At 39.4% G+C, this 17,440-nt stretch overlaps 1 protein-coding gene across 2 annotated transcripts; it reads right to left on the bottom strand.

Annotated features, from left to right (window-relative positions):
• Positions 1-3,901: 3,901 nt before the first annotated feature.
• On the bottom strand, positions 3,902-13,098 carry ETAA1 (ETAA1 activator of ATR kinase). 2 transcript variants are annotated; one of them, XM_072857379.1, is made up of 7 exons: positions 12,736-13,098; positions 11,607-11,744; positions 11,260-11,336; positions 9,544-9,662; positions 7,398-9,210; positions 7,067-7,178; positions 3,902-5,160 (listed from the first exon to the last, which is right to left on the bottom strand). In XM_072857379.1, the coding sequence occupies exons 1-7, from the start codon at positions 13,016-13,018 to the stop codon at positions 5,045-5,047; spliced, it is 2,658 nt and encodes an 885-aa protein (XP_072713480.1). In that variant the 5' UTR covers positions 13,019-13,098; the 3' UTR covers positions 3,902-5,044. The 2 variants fall into 2 exon arrangements, with proteins under 2 accessions (XP_072713480.1, XP_072713479.1); XM_072857378.1 differs by having other exon boundaries at positions 3,903-5,160; positions 7,067-9,210; positions 12,736-13,097.
• Positions 13,099-17,440: the final 4,342 nt, after the last annotated feature.

Here is a 17,440-nt window from a genome sequence, read left to right as displayed (position 1 = left end):
TCTCAAACAATGAAGCATTTGTGTTCATTTTCTTCTATTTTATCTTTGGAATTCTACTATTTAGGTCACTATCTGTTGCTTCCAGCTATTCTTTCCTGACAAATTGTAGCTCTTTTTAGGCTTAAAAAGATATAATCAATGAATTCATCTATGTTATTCCTCTGGGTATAAAGGTCTAGATGTAATAAGTGGTACACATAGTATAAGATTACATTGCTATTCCTGAACTGCAGCCTCAAGATTAATTGTGCCTTATAGGCCAAAATTCGAAGAGCTGCTGGATGCTGGCATCTCTGAAAATCTGACACAACTAACACAATAAAAAAACCAATATTACTAAATTTCTCAAATGCTTTAAACATGATCCCTCACCAGCGTGAACTGGAAGGGTGTGAATGTATGTATATTCCACAACACATAATTTTAGATACAGATAAGGAGAATAATGAAGAACAGATCCTTTACCTGATCATATCTGCCTTTTCTAAACGAAAAAAAAATCCACCACAGGTTTTACTTGAAAAAGATAATCCTTGGATTTTAGCAAGTGACATCACTCATAGTGAAATATGTCAATACCTGCGGAATAAAAATTATACTCAGGTATGGGGACAGACAGGAATTCCATTTACATTTAAACTTAAGCTCACTGATTGCTCTGCTCATGTTAAAAATTACTATGCTCTGAATGAAACGAAGATGAGTGCTTAAGCAAACAGTCATAAATTAATTTATAATGAAACATGACAGTCATAATTTAATTTAGAACGTATTTAAGATTGTTGTTACTATTTGTATAGGTCTGTTTTGCCTGGAGGAAGATGTGGCTTCATAGTGAAATGTCAGCTATTGAAATACCAAACTTCTTATGCATACATGTGTATTAATTAATTAAAATGATGTAGATACTTCCTAATGAAGATCTGTTGTCTACTGCAAGCTGTCAGACAAAAGCTTGCATGACTGAGGCACATGCAGTATCAGCGGGTCACCAAGAACTTACAGTAAGCATGAGGGGTACTGAGCATAACCTATAAAATCTGTGGGGTCCTGAGGCTGCCGCTCAACTAATTTCCTTGCTGGCGAGGAGAGGACGTAACATGAAAGCAAGCAGTAGGGCTGCAGCTTTTGCTCTTCTCATCTGCTCTCCGAAGCTGTTGGCTGCCCACGCACAGCAGAGCAGCTGTCTAGGCCCCGTACACATCCCTAAAATATGTTAGGCTGCTTTTGTTGACATAGAGCTAAGCACATCTGAAATGTAGTTCAGGCACCTGACGCCCAAATTACCCTCTCTGCATCACTGACTGCCATAAGAGCACCTGCAATAACTGCATGCCTAACCTATCACCCTCAGGTTAGGAGGCACGGAGCCATCTCTAGCTACACCCCTGCTGCGTTGCTGGCTTTAATATCCAGATGTTCGAGAATTAGGCAAAGGTTAAACTCCTTATGTCTGCACCCCTGTCGATGTCAGTATGCTGCCCTGTCTGCTGGGATAGGTCCATGTCCACCCTGTCTACTGACGCCAGCATAGTGAGAAGAGGCGAAGGGCAAGGCTGGCACTTAGAGCAAGGGCACTCCCAAGAAAAAAGTTGTGTGGTGTGCACTCTTTCAATACATATATAGCTAGACAGTTTATTTTTCATTAGCTTTCTTCTAAATCTTTTGGATGTTTCTGACCAGTCAATATGAATATATTTATTTTTTAAAGACAAAAATTCCTAGCTGGTGGAATTTTATTTTTGATATTGTAGACGTTGTTCTTCTTTGTAACTATTTCTAAGCCCTAGTGAATCTTACTTCTGCCTGCATTGACTCCACCAATGAAACTATATGGAGTTAAAGTATTTCTTTAAGCTTTTCACTTTTATCAAATTTGCCTAATAAAAATGGCATAGGAGTGATTTAATTTTAATGCAATAAATTATTTCTGTTTATAATAGTGTCAAGTCACAAAAAGAAGTAACTCTATTCAATTTGTTAATTGAGAGATGGTATGGTGGGGCATTTGGGGATAGTCAGGGTGTGACCAAAAAAAAATCTTAGTTTGTCTCGACATCAGTTAAGAAACCGTGATCCCAAGGACTTGTGATTTCTATTTGGAAAGTAATGTTTAAGAAAAAACAAATTACAGGTCTTGAAGTGTAATATCTATGCTAAAAATAGGTATTTATGAAAAGTAAAATAAAAATCAAAGCCCCTCTGTTATGATTAGTTTCATAGGGAGGGCAACAGCTGCATTTGCTGTAAACTGTCAAAATTAATGTTTCACACTGATCAGCAAACAGATTCTTTAAATATGGTTAAGCAGCACATAGGAACTACTTGTGTAAATAGGTAAGTGACAATAATTGGTCAAAAAGTAGTTTGTGTCTTCCTCCAGTTGGAAAGTTTGCAAAGGGTCCTTTCCACACCCCTCGTGGCAACAGAATTCCCCTTGTCATACACTGAGCTCTTATTTTACAGCTCAGGAGACCAGAGGGTTGGTTAGACGCTCGTGTTAAAGGATTCTTACCCTGCTCTCAGGGGGACACCAGTAGTGGCATTTTAGGCAGGCAGCTCCAGGGCCTTTCTATCCTGGGTGCTGAGAAAATCAGCATCACCTGTAAGGGCAGTAAGCTGGTTTTAAATTCGCAAGGACACATAGCAGCAAGCATTCAGCATGTAGAATTTTGTATGCTGAGCTCGGGTAGCCATTATGTGTTTAGCCTTTATTTCATGTTAGGTATCTACTATTTATCCCAATTTGAAACCAGATTAAAAGTTAGTCCTTTTGCATCAGAGAATGAAACCTTCCTAAAAAAGGAACCCACAACAGTTCCTTCCTTTCCAGTTAGCTCATATTCTCAAATCAGTAGTATAATTAACCATATTATCCTTGAAAACAAAAATTATCCTGGTTCTTTTACAGAATTATTTCAAGAGAAATATCCCGGGGAAGGAAGGGTTGATAACCTGAACACTGTCCTAGCAAAAGCCTAGTTTTTATCTTTCTCAGTAAGATTTTACATTCTTGTGTATCAGTACCTTAAACACCAGTTTTATAACTCTCATATTTAATAATGATAGTAGAAGCCTTTTTTCATTGCCACTTTCTTGGCTAATAGTGCATCTGGCATGTTACCTGTTAAGTTTAGATTTTCCTAGAACACCACGAAGACAAGCATATCCCTCTGATACACAGATCAAACTACATTTTCAGGATAAATATAATTTTTGCAACAGCCACTATTTGGACCTTACATTTATTTGCCATATGGACATGCAAGTCTTCTGTCTTATAAACTGTTTGAACATTGCTAGCAGAGGCTTGACAACACAACAGAGAGTCTTGCTATTTCAGGTTATATTACCTGTTAAACTTATTATGATGATGAAGTTCTTTGAAAAGCTGCAAACATTTTTGCTGGGTTAATTTTCAGTCAGATCAGTAAGCTGATCCATCTCATCATACGTTGCACAACGGCTGGAGCTGGCAGGACAGAGAGCTGCAGCCACAGACTGTAAGTAAGTCTTAGTGGGCACCAGCATGGTCTTTGGTGGACTTGGGGATTTGGTTTCATAATCCAACTAGCTAGCACCAAGAATGGTGGTGAATACAAAAGCAAATTCACTAGTTTGAAAACCAGTATAGTTAAGTATTTCAGGACTCCACTGCAGATGGTTGGGTGTAGAACCAGTTCCTTCACCAAGGATTTCTAGTTTAAATGGATCAAAGGAAGCACTTTGTAACCAGTATAGGTAGAAAACTGAGGCATGGAATAACTGGGTAAATTACCAAGAGAGAAAGTTCAGGTAAAGTCAGATGGAATTCCCATTTCACTCCCTTTTACCAGTTTCTGTAGTATAGTATTTTCCAGAACAGACTAAAAAAATGTAAAAAAGTTTAATGATGATTTACAAATATACAATACTTACATTTTTAGGAGTTACAAAAATGGCACGTACTACAGAAACCAAAAGCTTTCTCTAACCCTTGGTACATTTCAAAGTTATTTATTTACAAGGAAAAATTACAGTAACTTTTCATAGTGTCACATGTTTACATATAAGCATTTCTCAGTTGAAAAATAACTTGCAGCTTACCCACAGGCAGTTTTTGCAGTTTGAGCTCTGCACCCATCTATCACATCAAAAATTCTATCAGCCCCTGTTAAGCTGACATGACATTGCATTTTTATGTTTTAACAGCCTTTAGTTTGAAAAATATGTACAACCCATAAGGCTAAACTGATTCATAGTTGTTGAGATTTCACCTGGTGTATTTTACATTGCTCATGGTTTGGTAAAATGACATAGGCTACCTTTTTTAATTAGCTCGGTAATGCATGTTTAGAAAAAGGTAGTCCAATTTTGTTAGCTAGGGTATTTCCAATTCTTCATGAAGGGAATTAAAAAAAAAAAAAGATAAAATGTCCTTTCCAGGATGCTTTTTCACCTTATGAAACTTTTATATTAAATTCTTCCTTCACTACGTACAATTCTTACCCAAGGTAACAGAGACAAACTGAGCACGCTTTCCAAATCCTGTTCATTTCCATTAGTTTTCCAATGTTGGATGTTTTCTAGATTGTACTTTCTTTAAACCAGAACTTAAAAACATTCTTCTACCTGAGAGCAAACATTAGTATTTCTTAGTCTGTGTGTACTTGAGTCTTCTTATAGATTAAAATACTTGCAATAAGAGAAATACAGCCAAAACACATACAGTCTGGTTTTGACATCTTCTTTACGTGTGTGTACAAACACTTTCATGCTCTCATGATTTTCAGATTATACAATTTCAACACGTAACAGTATGTGAATTCAATACATTCTTCATTGTGCTGAAGATAGTTTGGGACTACAGGTTTACAATTGGTGATTTTTAATTAAGACTAAATACCACCAGAGTATTAGTTATGGTTCAGGTCAAGATTTTTTTAAATTGAGAAATAGAAAAAGCTTGCTGTCAGTAGCTGTGAACAGAGTTTAAAAAGTGTCCTCCAGCATTATAGTATTTCCCTCCCCAAAACTTACTCCATAGACAAAATAAACTCCAAATTCAAGCATCTTTAAAGAACGCCTGCATTCTGGATTTTCTTCGTGCAAGAGCTTCTTGTTTTTTTCTTTCAATCTCTTCTTGAGAACATTTTCTATTTTTTTGTTCCACCACAGAGGCTGTAAATAAAAAACATGTATTAGGAGCCTTCAAGTTTGTTCAATATGTATTTTAACTTATCTGTTTTCAATATTTGAAGATCTATGGCAAGAGCACACTATTCTGACATACCAGGCACCCAAGTTAAAAATGGCTCATCTATCCTGTCCCCAAGGCAGGAAGGGGGATAAGATGCATGACCTTTGTAGTGCTACTGATTACTACCTCCCAGTGAAAATAGTGGGATGCAGACATTTGCTTCAAGGAAATTTTACTTGGCTGCCCTTCAAGTGAACCTTGTGACATCAAGAGTCAACATAGGAGATGGCGATGGTTTAAGAAAATTAAGGCTATCAGAGTGAAAAGGGCTCTACAATTTAGTGAGTTAGGCAGAGATATGGGCATGGAGATGGTATAGACACAGGGGTCAGATACAGTACAGGTGTCACACAAATAAAACCAGAAAGGTTGAAAAAAGGTCAAAAGTAGCAATAAAAATTGGCAAAGGAGACAAGAACATGATAGCTAAGCATAATATTTTATATGTTGTGTTACAGAACTATAAATTCCCATACAATAAAATCCTGACTTCACTGGAACCAACAGGAACACTCCCTGAACATGTCAAGAATTTTACCGGCTTTATACCCCAATTTCCAATTAATTTTTAATAAAGAGTATTTTTAATAAGGAGTCTTTCAAACTGGATAAATAAAACAAAGGGTCTCTTTGCTTCTTAAAAAGACGTCCATGAAAAAGTTACATATCTGTTTTTGAAAGGATTACTTAACATCCATCTTTTTGTTACAGCAATGTCCTTCCACCAAAAATTTAAGATCAGGACAGTTGTTGTTTATCTGTAAAGAAAATCTATGCTATTCTTTTTTATTCCTTTATTCTCTAGAACATTCCACAGAAAGACTGGTTATCTCTCCCCTCCCTTCCCCCTTAACATCCAAATTTCTACTTTCCATTTATCTGCCTCTTTGCTGGGGAAGTAACAGATAAAACACTGCTTCTTCAAATAATGCTGGCTGATAGTTTGCAGGAATTAATTTTTTTTGTTGTTTTTGTAACAGTGCTTCCTGAAAATTGAGGTTGATATAGGACACTCTAAAGGCACGTTTTATCAAAATTAATATTAAAACTTCACCAAGCCATGACATCACGTAAACACAAGACTGACTGGCACTTGACTGGTTCTACATTTCCCTAGCAAGTAACACCAGTGCATGGAATATTACAGACTGTCACCCAATGATGGAAAAGTGACTGACCTCCCCTCTAGATGAAAGGAAATGTTAGTGTTTAGACTGATAACACAAGAATATTTCACTGGCAATTTTAGCAACAGAGCAAACAACAATACAGGCTGAGGTTTCAGAAGCATCGAGTAAGTCGAGGTTCCAATTTCCAGGTGTACAGTAGGCTGCCTTCTTTCCCTGCCCCACCATTAACTGGGGTTTTACGAATCATGGCTGAGATAAGTAATTTTAAATGTTTTTCAAAATGAACTGTAAATTAAAGCACAGATTCACACTACAACATTTACTACGTATCAAAATAGTAGTCTTTTTAAGTAACGATTTAAGAATATGGTATGCTGAGTGCTGCCATCAATCTGTACTTGATCCTAATGATTCTGAGTGTCTGTGGAGAGAGAGTGTGAAGTATTCAGAGAAGTGGAATGAAAATGGGAAACGGAAGTCCTTAACTACAGGAGTTGAAGATGCATCAGGACAATTTTATTTTGGAGAAAACAACCTCCAGATTCTTGTTAGAACATTTACTAACGCCTAAACTGAATGGATGAATATTGAAGCCTATTGTAAGTTGCAATACAGTATAAATTTCTCCTTTGACATTCTGATTACAGTAAGAAAACAAACAAAATCAGTCTAACAATGATACAGTAAAGACATATACCTGATATAGGCAGTGCAAAAGACTCTGAAAGGTGCCTCTTGAAAGGTGGTTTCTTATTGTCAAGCTTGCTGTGCAAAGTCACATTCACCTGATTCTTGCTTCCTTCCAAACCCTGCAGAGTAATTCCAATGCCAGAATGACTCCCTGGATTTTCAGACCCTACACGAAGAGCACCCTGAGAATTGTTAGTCTTTCGGAACTTAAACTTTGAAGGCATAAGTGATGTTTTGTTACCAGAACTGTTATTTGGTATCTTTCCTGGATTGTACAAAAGAGCTGGGCTGTCTAATGTTTTGCTACTAAAAATGTTTACGGCATTAACAGGACTTACTTCAGAACTAGTCTCTCCTGCCACCACAGAATTTGACCTGTACCATTTTCCCAAAAGAGTCTTTGTAGTATCTTCAGAAGCAGCTTGATGACAGTTTTTAGACAGTGTGTATTTACACTCCATAGAAGTACCCGAGATCACAGTTAAAGGACTTGAGACATTTATACAGTTCACTACGTGACCTGTTGTGGCCAGCCCATATGTAACCTTTGATGAATTCCTACAGGAATCATTTAGTGAGAAAGCGTCCTGTTTTGCATTTGGTTTTTGTGCCAAGAGATCAGGTAGTCCTTGTTTACATGGTGGGAAGCTGTTATCAGCATTTGATCTGGAATTAATACTGGCCTCTTGTATAGTTTTAGCTCTTTCATTTCCTTGTTTAACATCCTGGCTCTGAGTCTGCTTTTCTATATTATCACACACCTGATACAACAATTCATCATCCTCACAGTTTGCATCCCAAAGACTATCGGATTCACAAAACATATCTAATATCTCGTCAGAGAATTTCGGTTCATTCCAGTCATCAAATGACAGAGCACATTTCTTTGGTATTTCAACTTGATTTAAGTGACTTGTATTAGCTTGGTTAACCACTTTAGTTAGATCATTAGGTTTCATATTGGTAGAAACACTGGATGATTGACAGAAAATATTGTGTGTGTTATTCCCAGGTTTTTCAGTCCGTTGTCTATGAGGATTAGATCTTGAAGGAAAAAGAGGAAGAGAGTCACTTTTAGACTGAATAGTTTCATTTCCATTCTTCACTTCAGATTGCATTGAAACAGTAATATAGTTCAAATTGCTGTTTTGGGCACTTTTCCAAACAGAATTTATTTTATCTGGCTTAATGTCACATTTGCCATGAAAGGCTATGGTCTCTGTCTTTGAGTTTTCTGTCTTATTACATGGCTTTTTTAAAGAAAGAGATTTTGCAACATTTTGTGTGGTTTTAGTAGAATGTTTCAAAGGTGAAAACTGCAAACTGTTAGATTTGTGTACACTCCCCAAACAAGTTACTGAATTGCAACTACTTCTTTCCTTTGTTCTGCTAGCATCACTGAAACCATGCACAGATGGATTTGTAGAAATAGGTGGTACTTCTTCAGTACTTATCAATTCAGGATTTTGGGTTATTTGCATCACAAAAGAGTCATCTGCCAAAAAATCTGTATCCCAGTCATCAAAATCATTATTAACTACTCCAGCAAGCTTACTGGAGACGACCAATTGTGTCTTCAGAGAACAAGGATTTTTTTTTGTCACCATGTGAGTATCAGGTTTTGGAAAATTCTGGTTCACACTTCCTAGTGCGCACAGAGTATCTTTTTGATATGCCTCTGAATTACCATGTTGCATGTCCTTAATTTGCTCAGGAAGGTGTTCCTCTTCCAAGGTGCTTTTATTTTCATGGAAACTATTATTTAAAGAAATACCTGATAGTCCTTGACTCAACTGTCCACTACACTTCTGGGTAGAGCAGTCAAAAAGAGCATGAAGGGCTATTTCAGCCTCAAGGTCTATACACTTTTGACTGCTAGATTGACAGGCCTCTGCAGCAGGGATGCCAGTGCTCTGTCCAACTGGTTTCAGGGACGGAGCAGTATCTGTTTCAGAAACCTCACCAGGGAGTGATTTCAGGTTCTTCATATTTACTTCATCTTTAGAATTATTTAAAGACTCTGAGGTGGTCTGGATGAAGTCATGACCAAGCTTCTCTTGTTCCTGAACAGCATCTAGCTCTACTAGATTTTTATCAAATTCCTTAGCCAATTTCATGAGTTCCTCTTCAGGATTTTTTATTTTAAGATCTCTAGATTAAAAAAAAAAAAAAACAGAAAAGGAAGTCAGACCTACTGAGAAAGTTTAGCCAAGCTCATTAACACTACCATATGAGCTGTTCATTCTCTAGTTTTAACAACTACAGAGAATATGACTGAACCCCACTGCTTTCAATGTGCAGTCAGCATGCAATCTTTTTGATAATTCCCAAGAAATACCCCATTAAGAAGAGATAACAAGCCCAAAGTTAAAAGCATTCTGTGTGCTAATGTACAATTACATGGTTCACTATACATAAAGGAACACCGCATACCCTTTTTCATGAAAGCCCAGCTGTGATGGGCAAGACAAAACTGTAACTTACCTTGTACAACTTAACTTTGTCCTAGCTCGCACTTTTACTACTCCAGGTGTACAGGGAATAGCATCCTCACCAATCCATGTCCCTAAAAGGGAGCCTTCATTACAGGCTGCTTTTTCATCCTGAATGATTAGATTTATAATGCTTAGCAATTTGATTTCAGATAAAGATTGGACTAGACACACATCTTGCATTAGTTAAAGTTGCTAAACCAATTCAACTGGATCAAATCTGTTGAATGCCACAGACAGGAGCTAAACCAATACAAGCTAAGCGGGATTACTGCGACATTGTCTACTGATAGTTGTATCACTTTAATTATATCGATTTAAAACAGGAACTTCCATTAAAATAACTGATGTTACTTTGGTGCTCAAATCTAATACTCTGTTTACTTCAGGTTTACACATAATCTGCAATATTCCCATTACAAGTTGTGATCTCATTTAGTATACTACTAAGGAGCTAGTTGAGATGCACTGTCTTTATCCACTTAAAGCAGCATTAACAGATCAGCGAATTTGAAAGAAATCATATTCTGTATGCTTGCAGGAAAAAAATTCTGACTTCTTCCATTACAACTCATTTATACCAGGAGCCTTTAAACAGAAATAAGTGAAGTTCAGAAACTAAATAAAGTTGTTTCAGAGCTTCAAAGTTCATGCTTGGATTTGAATTCTGTAATCTAAGAGATACAATACTGCAGTGGTAAAATGTCTAGAGGGCCAGAGCCATGGGATGTGGGAAATTACTGCACATAAGCCAGCAAAAGTAATTTGAACTTTACTAACTACCAGGGTAGTTTTGGGTAGGTTTTCTTTTTCTTTGTAAAAATTTTTTTTTTTTTTTTTAAGGAAAAAAGAACACAAGCAACAGATAGTTGCAAATCCTAATATTATTTACATTTATGACAGGGCTGTAATCATTTAAAAGGAAGGAAGTGGCATGCCTTATCAATGATTTTCCAATTCTTAAATATAGTTTCTCACAAATATGCCAAATAGTGAATACATTTTAAACGGCCCTGTCAAATAAGCAGGCATATTTTACAAGCTAAATACTACAGAACTGTTTTAGGAATGACACATTCTCTTCTTGCACTCAATAAAAAGCAAACAATAAGCCAACACTCTTATTCTCACTTTCCAGGCTGTGGACATCAGGTTCACAGCAAGAGGGAGACACCAAGAGCATAGGTCTTAGGGTAAAAAGGCAAATTTTTTAGAATAATGAAGCAATGTTACTATGTTTATATTATTGAGGAGTCTCTCTCTCATCTGAGTCTTGTTCCTGTACTTCAGCAGTCATTCAAGACCATTCAAAATGCTTAAAAACAACTGCCAAGTAAATCCAGTATGTGAAGAAACTCTTACCTTCTAACAGATGAGTGATTAAGGATAAATAAACACAGCAGTATTCCTAAGACCAGGGGCAATAACTTGTATTCTGAAAGTAAAACTTTCTAAAATGGAACTGCTGCAAGTCCACGTTCTTAACACGTCCTTTTTTACAGCATCTGTGACTCATAAGAGCAACCAGTCAAATGCTATGCTTATGACTTTAATTCAAACCAGTTTTATGAACATGTTACTAGTTTTCTACACACCCAATTCTTACCATGAGACTACTGTAACTACAACTGAGCCTTCACTAAGGCTGTAGCACTATTCTGTTTGATTACTGCATATGCAGAGCATTGTTTTAGAAAGTAACAATTACCTGAGGAGCAATACGATTAACAATTTCTGAAATTTCTACTGCGCAGCTACTGGTAGACTGCTTGGTTTTTCCATTGCCTATGAAAACAAACAAAAAACCTTCTTAAAAACTGCAAAACAATTCAATTTATAAAGTGCAGTATATCTCAACTAATTCAAATATATGTACTAAAATCAGAGCTTGATTCAGCACTGTATTGAAGAATTTATGGGTTTTTAATAAAAACAAACCAAAACAACCTAACCATAATGGAAAGGGACCTTTTTTCAAGAAATGTGATAACTTTTAGTACGCTCCCACTGCATGCCTCAAACAGGTGCCCTAAGTCTGGATTTCGTTACTATTACCTAGTCTGTGTGCAATTGGTGAATGAGGATCCCAAAAGATTTCTTGCTGTATATCGGTGTCATTAACAGGAGAGCTGAAAGTAGGTATTCGGGATTTCCTACTCAACGATCTCTTTGGTGTTTTATGTAAACATGACTCTGTGTAAACAGAAAGATGATCCTTATTACAAAACAACAAATAAAAAGGCCAAAATAACTTCGAACATAGAGCAGAACAAGGCACAAAGGAGATGCTTTAGGAACTTTAAGAAGAAAAATCAAGTTCACACTCATCAACATTCCTTTACTTACAACAGGAATATTGTTCACAACTATATATGCTTAATGCAGAATATGACTCTATCTTTGTCAGTTACATCACCACAGAGATAACAGAGCATTACATGATACTGACAGCTACACGCTCAGCATCTGATGGTAAGGATGAGAACTGTCAGTCCTCCTGCTTGAGAAAATATTGACTTCAGCTTACATTAAGAGAAAAACTATGTGTACCTATATGGGAGAATATTTTGTATTCTGACTTGCTCCATGTCTTTCACCCAGACTCTGATTTGGGCCACAACTTTAATGGGCCCCCGAACTGTTCTGGGTCACAACCTACCTTCATCTATACTTCCTCCACTGGGGCTTTTCAGCTAGGACTGGTAAAAGCAGAAATATAGCAACTCAAAAACAGCTTGCAGCTGTCTCAGATCAGTAAGGGAACTGAATACACTATGGGAAGCTCAACTAGTCATCCGTGCCCTTTAGAAATGACGTTGCAGATGTGGCAGCCTACAGAAATAATTTTAAAAGATGCAATAACTATGTGAGAAGCATCTTAGGAGATGCTTTGCACTTAAGTGCTTCGCACGGCCAGGCTTTATCCTCTCCTCGAGTGGATTAGCGTCCTCAGTCAGTTCTAAGTATCTGCCGCGGGAAGATGCTCTTCATCACTCCTTGACAAGAGCAGCCCCTTCCCAGCGCAGACGGACGGGGGAGAGCCGGGGATTACACCGCACCGGCCCTCTCCTCACAGGCAGGCCGCAGCCCCCCCCGCCCCCCGCGGCTCCAGGGGTGGCAGGCAGGGGAGGGCAGGGCAGGGCCCCCGCCGGCGCGGGGCCCCCAGGGGCCGCTCCCGCCGTACCTGCAGCGCCGCGCACCGCCGCCTCCCGCGACGGCGACGGCCGGGGCGCGCACGGCGCCTCCCCCGCGGGCAGGCCTCGGCCCGCGCCGCTTTCTGCGCCGCCGGCCTCCGCCGCCTCCTCCGCGGCGGGCTCCGCCGGCCTCCGCCGGGTGAGCTGCTGCTGCTGCTGCTGCTGCTGCTGCTGCTGCTGCTGCTGCTGCTGCTCCTCGCCGCCGCCGCCGCCGCTCCGCCTCCTCAGGGCGGCGGGCCTGAGGCAGGGCCCATTCCGCCGGCTACCGGGCATAGCGCGCGCTGCGGCGGCGCGACATCCACGCCGCCGGCGCCGCCATTTTGCCGGGGAGCCCGCCGCGCCACCGCCGATTGGCCGTCGCCGCGCCGCCTCGAGCGGCCATTGGCCCCGCGCGGCGGGGGCGGGTCGGCGGACGCGGCAGGGAACTGCAGCTGGCTGGGAGCTCGCGCCGCGCGCCCTTGGCTCCGCCCCCTCTTGCTGTGAGGCGCCTTCCCGCCCTCCCTCGCCCATCTGCCCTGGCGCTGCGGAGGCCGGTTCTCCCTTCGCGGGCTGCCTTCGGAGTTAAAAACCTTTAGTCCAGCAGTTCAGTGAAAGAAACGCTTAAGTCCGCCGCCGCCAGTGAGGCTGGATGTGCCCTCCGGCAGGCCCCGGCCGTCAGCCTGGCCTGAGGTGGCCTCGTGAACCTGTTCCTCTGAGGCACAGTGGCTTCGTCTCTGAGGCGGCCTCGTGTTTCTCTGAGGCAAGGCGGCTTCGTCTCTGAGGCGGCCTCGCGCCCTCAGTTCGCCTGTGGCTCCTACCCTGTGCTGGCTGCTGCCATCCTGCCAGCCCTGTGGCGGTCCAGGTCTCTGCTGAGGTCCTCGGGGCCCAGAAGAGGGGTGTGCGGTGAGTGCCCTTAAAGAGAAAACAAACCCAGACAGGCATAAGCTGTTTCAGCCCAGCATGGGAATTGGGGCTGGCAAAGAGAGACTGACAGAAGCCAAATTTGGTAGGTAAGAAATAAACATGAGGTTCCTGAGGGACTGTGATATTACATCATTATTTAAAACAATATAAATGCAAACACATGTATGTATTACATCATAAGGTGGATATTTCCTCCCTGAGACACTAAACGTAAATGTATAAACATATCTACCAAGCATATAGGGTCAAGGAGTGAACTACTTGTATATTGGCCTGCCTGGTTTTCATTTAATCGATTTGGAGTACTTTGGGCTCACACTTCATTTATAAGACGTGAGCAGTGGATTTCAGTCTAGGATCGGGAGTATGAGAAGTTTTAAAGTCACCAAAGAGTGATTCTCTGAGTTGTGAAACCTCTTTCTACCCGAGGCCTCAGGCAAACAATATGTTTTTTCACTTCTCCGTTCTCATGAGTGTAATTAAAGCCAATAGAAGACTTTTTAACAAGGAAAAAATTAAGTACTATGTATTAAACAGAGAAGCTGTGCTATATGCCTGTTTAAAGTATCACAGTTAATCGCAGAAAGTTGTGACATTTGAATAATCAGCTTGTTTCTGTCATACCTATCAAATACAAATCGGAGACAAGACTGAAAAAATGGGTCAAGAATTAGGCTCCAAAATCCATCATAGACATCTAAACATGGCTACTGCCTCGTAATCATACTAACATGGGTAGGTCTTTGCATTAGTACAAACTGTGGTGAAGGTATGCATGATATTTTTGACCACTGGTTTGCACTATAGTAATTAAAAGCTGTAATGTATCACACAGGTACAGAAATGGCTTACCTGGACTCTTTATACCATAGGCGCAATGTAGTTTACTTGCTCATTGTTTCCAGTTAAAATGGATACTGAGGAGAAACTGTCTTTTTACAGTAGAGGTAGATACAACTTGAGGGATAACAAAACATTGAAGTCAGCACACTTATTAGAAAGTGCTACTAAAATCTTGATGTCTCCTACCACTTCCTAGTGACCTCTTAGCAGCTGGGTGCTGTAAAGTGGTCTGCTTTCATACTCCTGCACGTTAACAAGCATAGTCTGAAATACTGTCATCAATAATTAAAATTAAGTGACATCTGTCATATTCACTGAGTGCTCAATTTTGCAGTGCCTTCTTTGATTTCTTCCTTTCTCTGAGCTCATTGTTCACTAACCTCATTCATAAAATGTGAATATTTGCCACAGGTCTTTCACACATTAGTGAGGTTTTACTCATACAGTAAAAGCATTTTGAAAAAAACCCCATATTTAACGTGTATCTAGTTCTGCATGAGAGATCCTGTTACATCAATTTAAGTGTATGTAAAGTTGCGTTACCAAAAGTTGGCAAAAAAAAAAAAAAATCTGCACGTACAGAAAAGCTGAACAGGTTCACAATGGGAAAAAAAACCCACTTTCCTAATGAATAAAAGTGTGAGTATCTCATTGCAGCTGAAGAACTTAGCTCTGAGCTGATGCTGTTTATTAAGTTAAGAAATGTAGTGGTAGAAGTCTGTGATGTTGAAGGGTTTCTCTGTGGAGCTGTAGCCTGAAGGAGGAGGGAGTTTGCGTTCCCTTGTCATGGTATGAGCAGCTGGATCAATGGCTAATTGTGGTGAGGCTGCGTTCCAGGGACTTGCAGCAAACTCCTAGTGCTGCCATTGTGAGTCCTACTTTCAAATCAAGAGGGATAAATAATGGAGGAGATTGAATGAATAATAAAGTTAGTTTAGTTTTTAATAGTACTATAAACTGCCCGAGAACTTTTCACTGTGTTTTATGAGACAAGGATCTAAAATGAAATGAAATAAATGTAGAAGACCTGAGAAGTTTCCTAAGAACTTCCCGTCAGTGTAATGAGAGCATTGAAACTCTTTTCACTCTTATGAGTGAAAAAAGGCTCCTTTTTAAAGTCCTTTGAGCACAGAGCTTTGAAGTGAGCATTTGTATCTTGGAAAGAGTATGTATCATTAGTGAGGTTTTTCAAAATATCTAACATTGCATCAATGTAACTAACAAAGAGCAGTGACTTTATGTTATAGTTCATCTTTCATTCTTGTTAGGGGTGGAAAAAAGGGAAAATCAATAATAGTGATTTCAATGAAAATATCAAGATTTGTGAGAGGATGGAAGTTATTATAAATAATGAAATTAATTTGACAAATACTGCCTTTGTCCAGAATGTTTTTAAATGCTTTGTGACATTTTCAAAATGAGCTATCTTAGTTTTTTTTGTTCCCAAACTACATTTTCATTTCAAAATTGATTTCTTTTTAGGCACTGAAAAAGAAATAAACAAAACACACACACGTGCTCATAATTTGTCTCCAATGAAAATGTGTGTGTATGCATTTTGATCACCTGGGACCAGGTGAAAAGACAAATTCTCCAAGCCATATGTTCCTTGGATAATTTGTTTTAAAAAATGGTGTGGGTACAAACTCTACAACTCAGTACAATTGTATGGTACTTTAAACATAAACATTTTTTCTCCTAGGGAAGGAACAGTTAAATAGTGTATGTAGCTGGGTAGCCACCTGTACTATGTACCTAAGGAAATATGATAAACAGGTCACAGTCTCTCTTGTTCTGCAGGTAGGCTTCTGGTGAGACAGGTAACAAGAAAAGCCATAGGGTTTCTAAACCTGTGAGAACCTGTCTGTTTCTTTGGTTGTGTACAAAAGAAAAACACAAAAGCAAATGTTAACAAAAGCAAAATATATTTAAATTTATAGCACTACTGCATTAAGTCTACAGTTCTGCAGAAGTCCTCAGGAAATTTCAGTGGTCCTGGGAACAAGAATCTCTGACCATGCTTCCTTGCATGATGCAGGCTGTCCTCAGACTTGCCATGTATTTCTGCAGTGTGGCTCAGAGGCGCTCAGGGATGGGCAAAGGGGCACAGAGTGAGGTAACTTAATGTGCCTGGTATCTTCTAGCCAGCTTTGCCCATTCAGAGCCGGCTTGGATGTTTGTGTGCAGTGCTGCCTTGTGCCGCATAGGCATACCCTGGTATGTCTGGCTTCACATCTGTAAAAAGGAGATAATAGTACTTACTGCAGCATGGGTTGTCCTGGGGATAACCACGGAGCCGTTGGATATGGCAGTGAGAGGAACTATATAAACAGAGGAGTGAATTTAGATGCTTAATGTAAGATGCATTTATAAATACAACCCTGTGGACCCAAACAAAAATAAACTAAGACAACAGTATAAAACTTAACTATGAAAGTAAAATATTCTAGCCACAGTTTTCTGCCTTTTCCCCCCCCCAGAAATCCTACTCATCCATATATTCTCTTAAGAAGCCTTGGTGTGTTTACTAAAATAGAGCACTACATGGTAGCAGATAGTTTATACAAGTTAACTGCAAGAGATATGTGTTTTGTTGCCTTCTTTGGGAGCTTAGGAAAAACTGAGAGGGTATCTGAAATGTTAACTTAAAGGACAATAATTTTTTCCATCCATAGGGGAACACAGGCATCGTGCGTGTATTTTTGCTTTTATTAATAGCATTTTGATAGCACAGTTATAAAGCTTGTCCTTGGCTTGCCTTGAAATATCATACTGACTTCACTTACTACAGAATGTTACTTTAATTTTCCAAGGTGAAATGTTCGCAGAGCAGAAACTGGTGAGGAAAATATGGCCAAAACAGTTACATATACCTTTATTTTTAAAGTGCTGTCCAGAAGGGTTTGCAGCAATTTTTGCTGATGCATAAATTGACCTAGACAGTAAATG

Source organism: Ciconia boyciana, chromosome 3 (genome assembly GCF_034638445.1).
Source record: "Ciconia boyciana chromosome 3, ASM3463844v1, whole genome shotgun sequence".
Lineage (NCBI taxonomy): Eukaryota > Metazoa > Chordata > Aves > Ciconiiformes > Ciconiidae > Ciconia > Ciconia boyciana.
Note: the sequence above shows the minus strand (reverse complement) of the source record. Positions and strands in the feature narration are given on the sequence as shown.

Coding starts and splice junctions, on each gene's coding strand:
- ETAA1 (XM_072857378.1), bottom strand. CDS start 13,018: ATGCCCGGTAGCCGGCGGAATGGGCCCTGCCTCAGGCCCGCCGCCCTG. Junction 11,745..12,735: donor GGCGGTGCGCGGCGCTGCAG/GTACGGCGGGAG, acceptor CTGTTTACACAG/AGTCATGTTTACATAAAACA. Junction 9,211..9,543: donor ACAAAGTTAAGTTGTACAAG/GTAAGTTACAGT, acceptor TTTTTAATCTAG/AGATCTTAAAATAAAAAATC.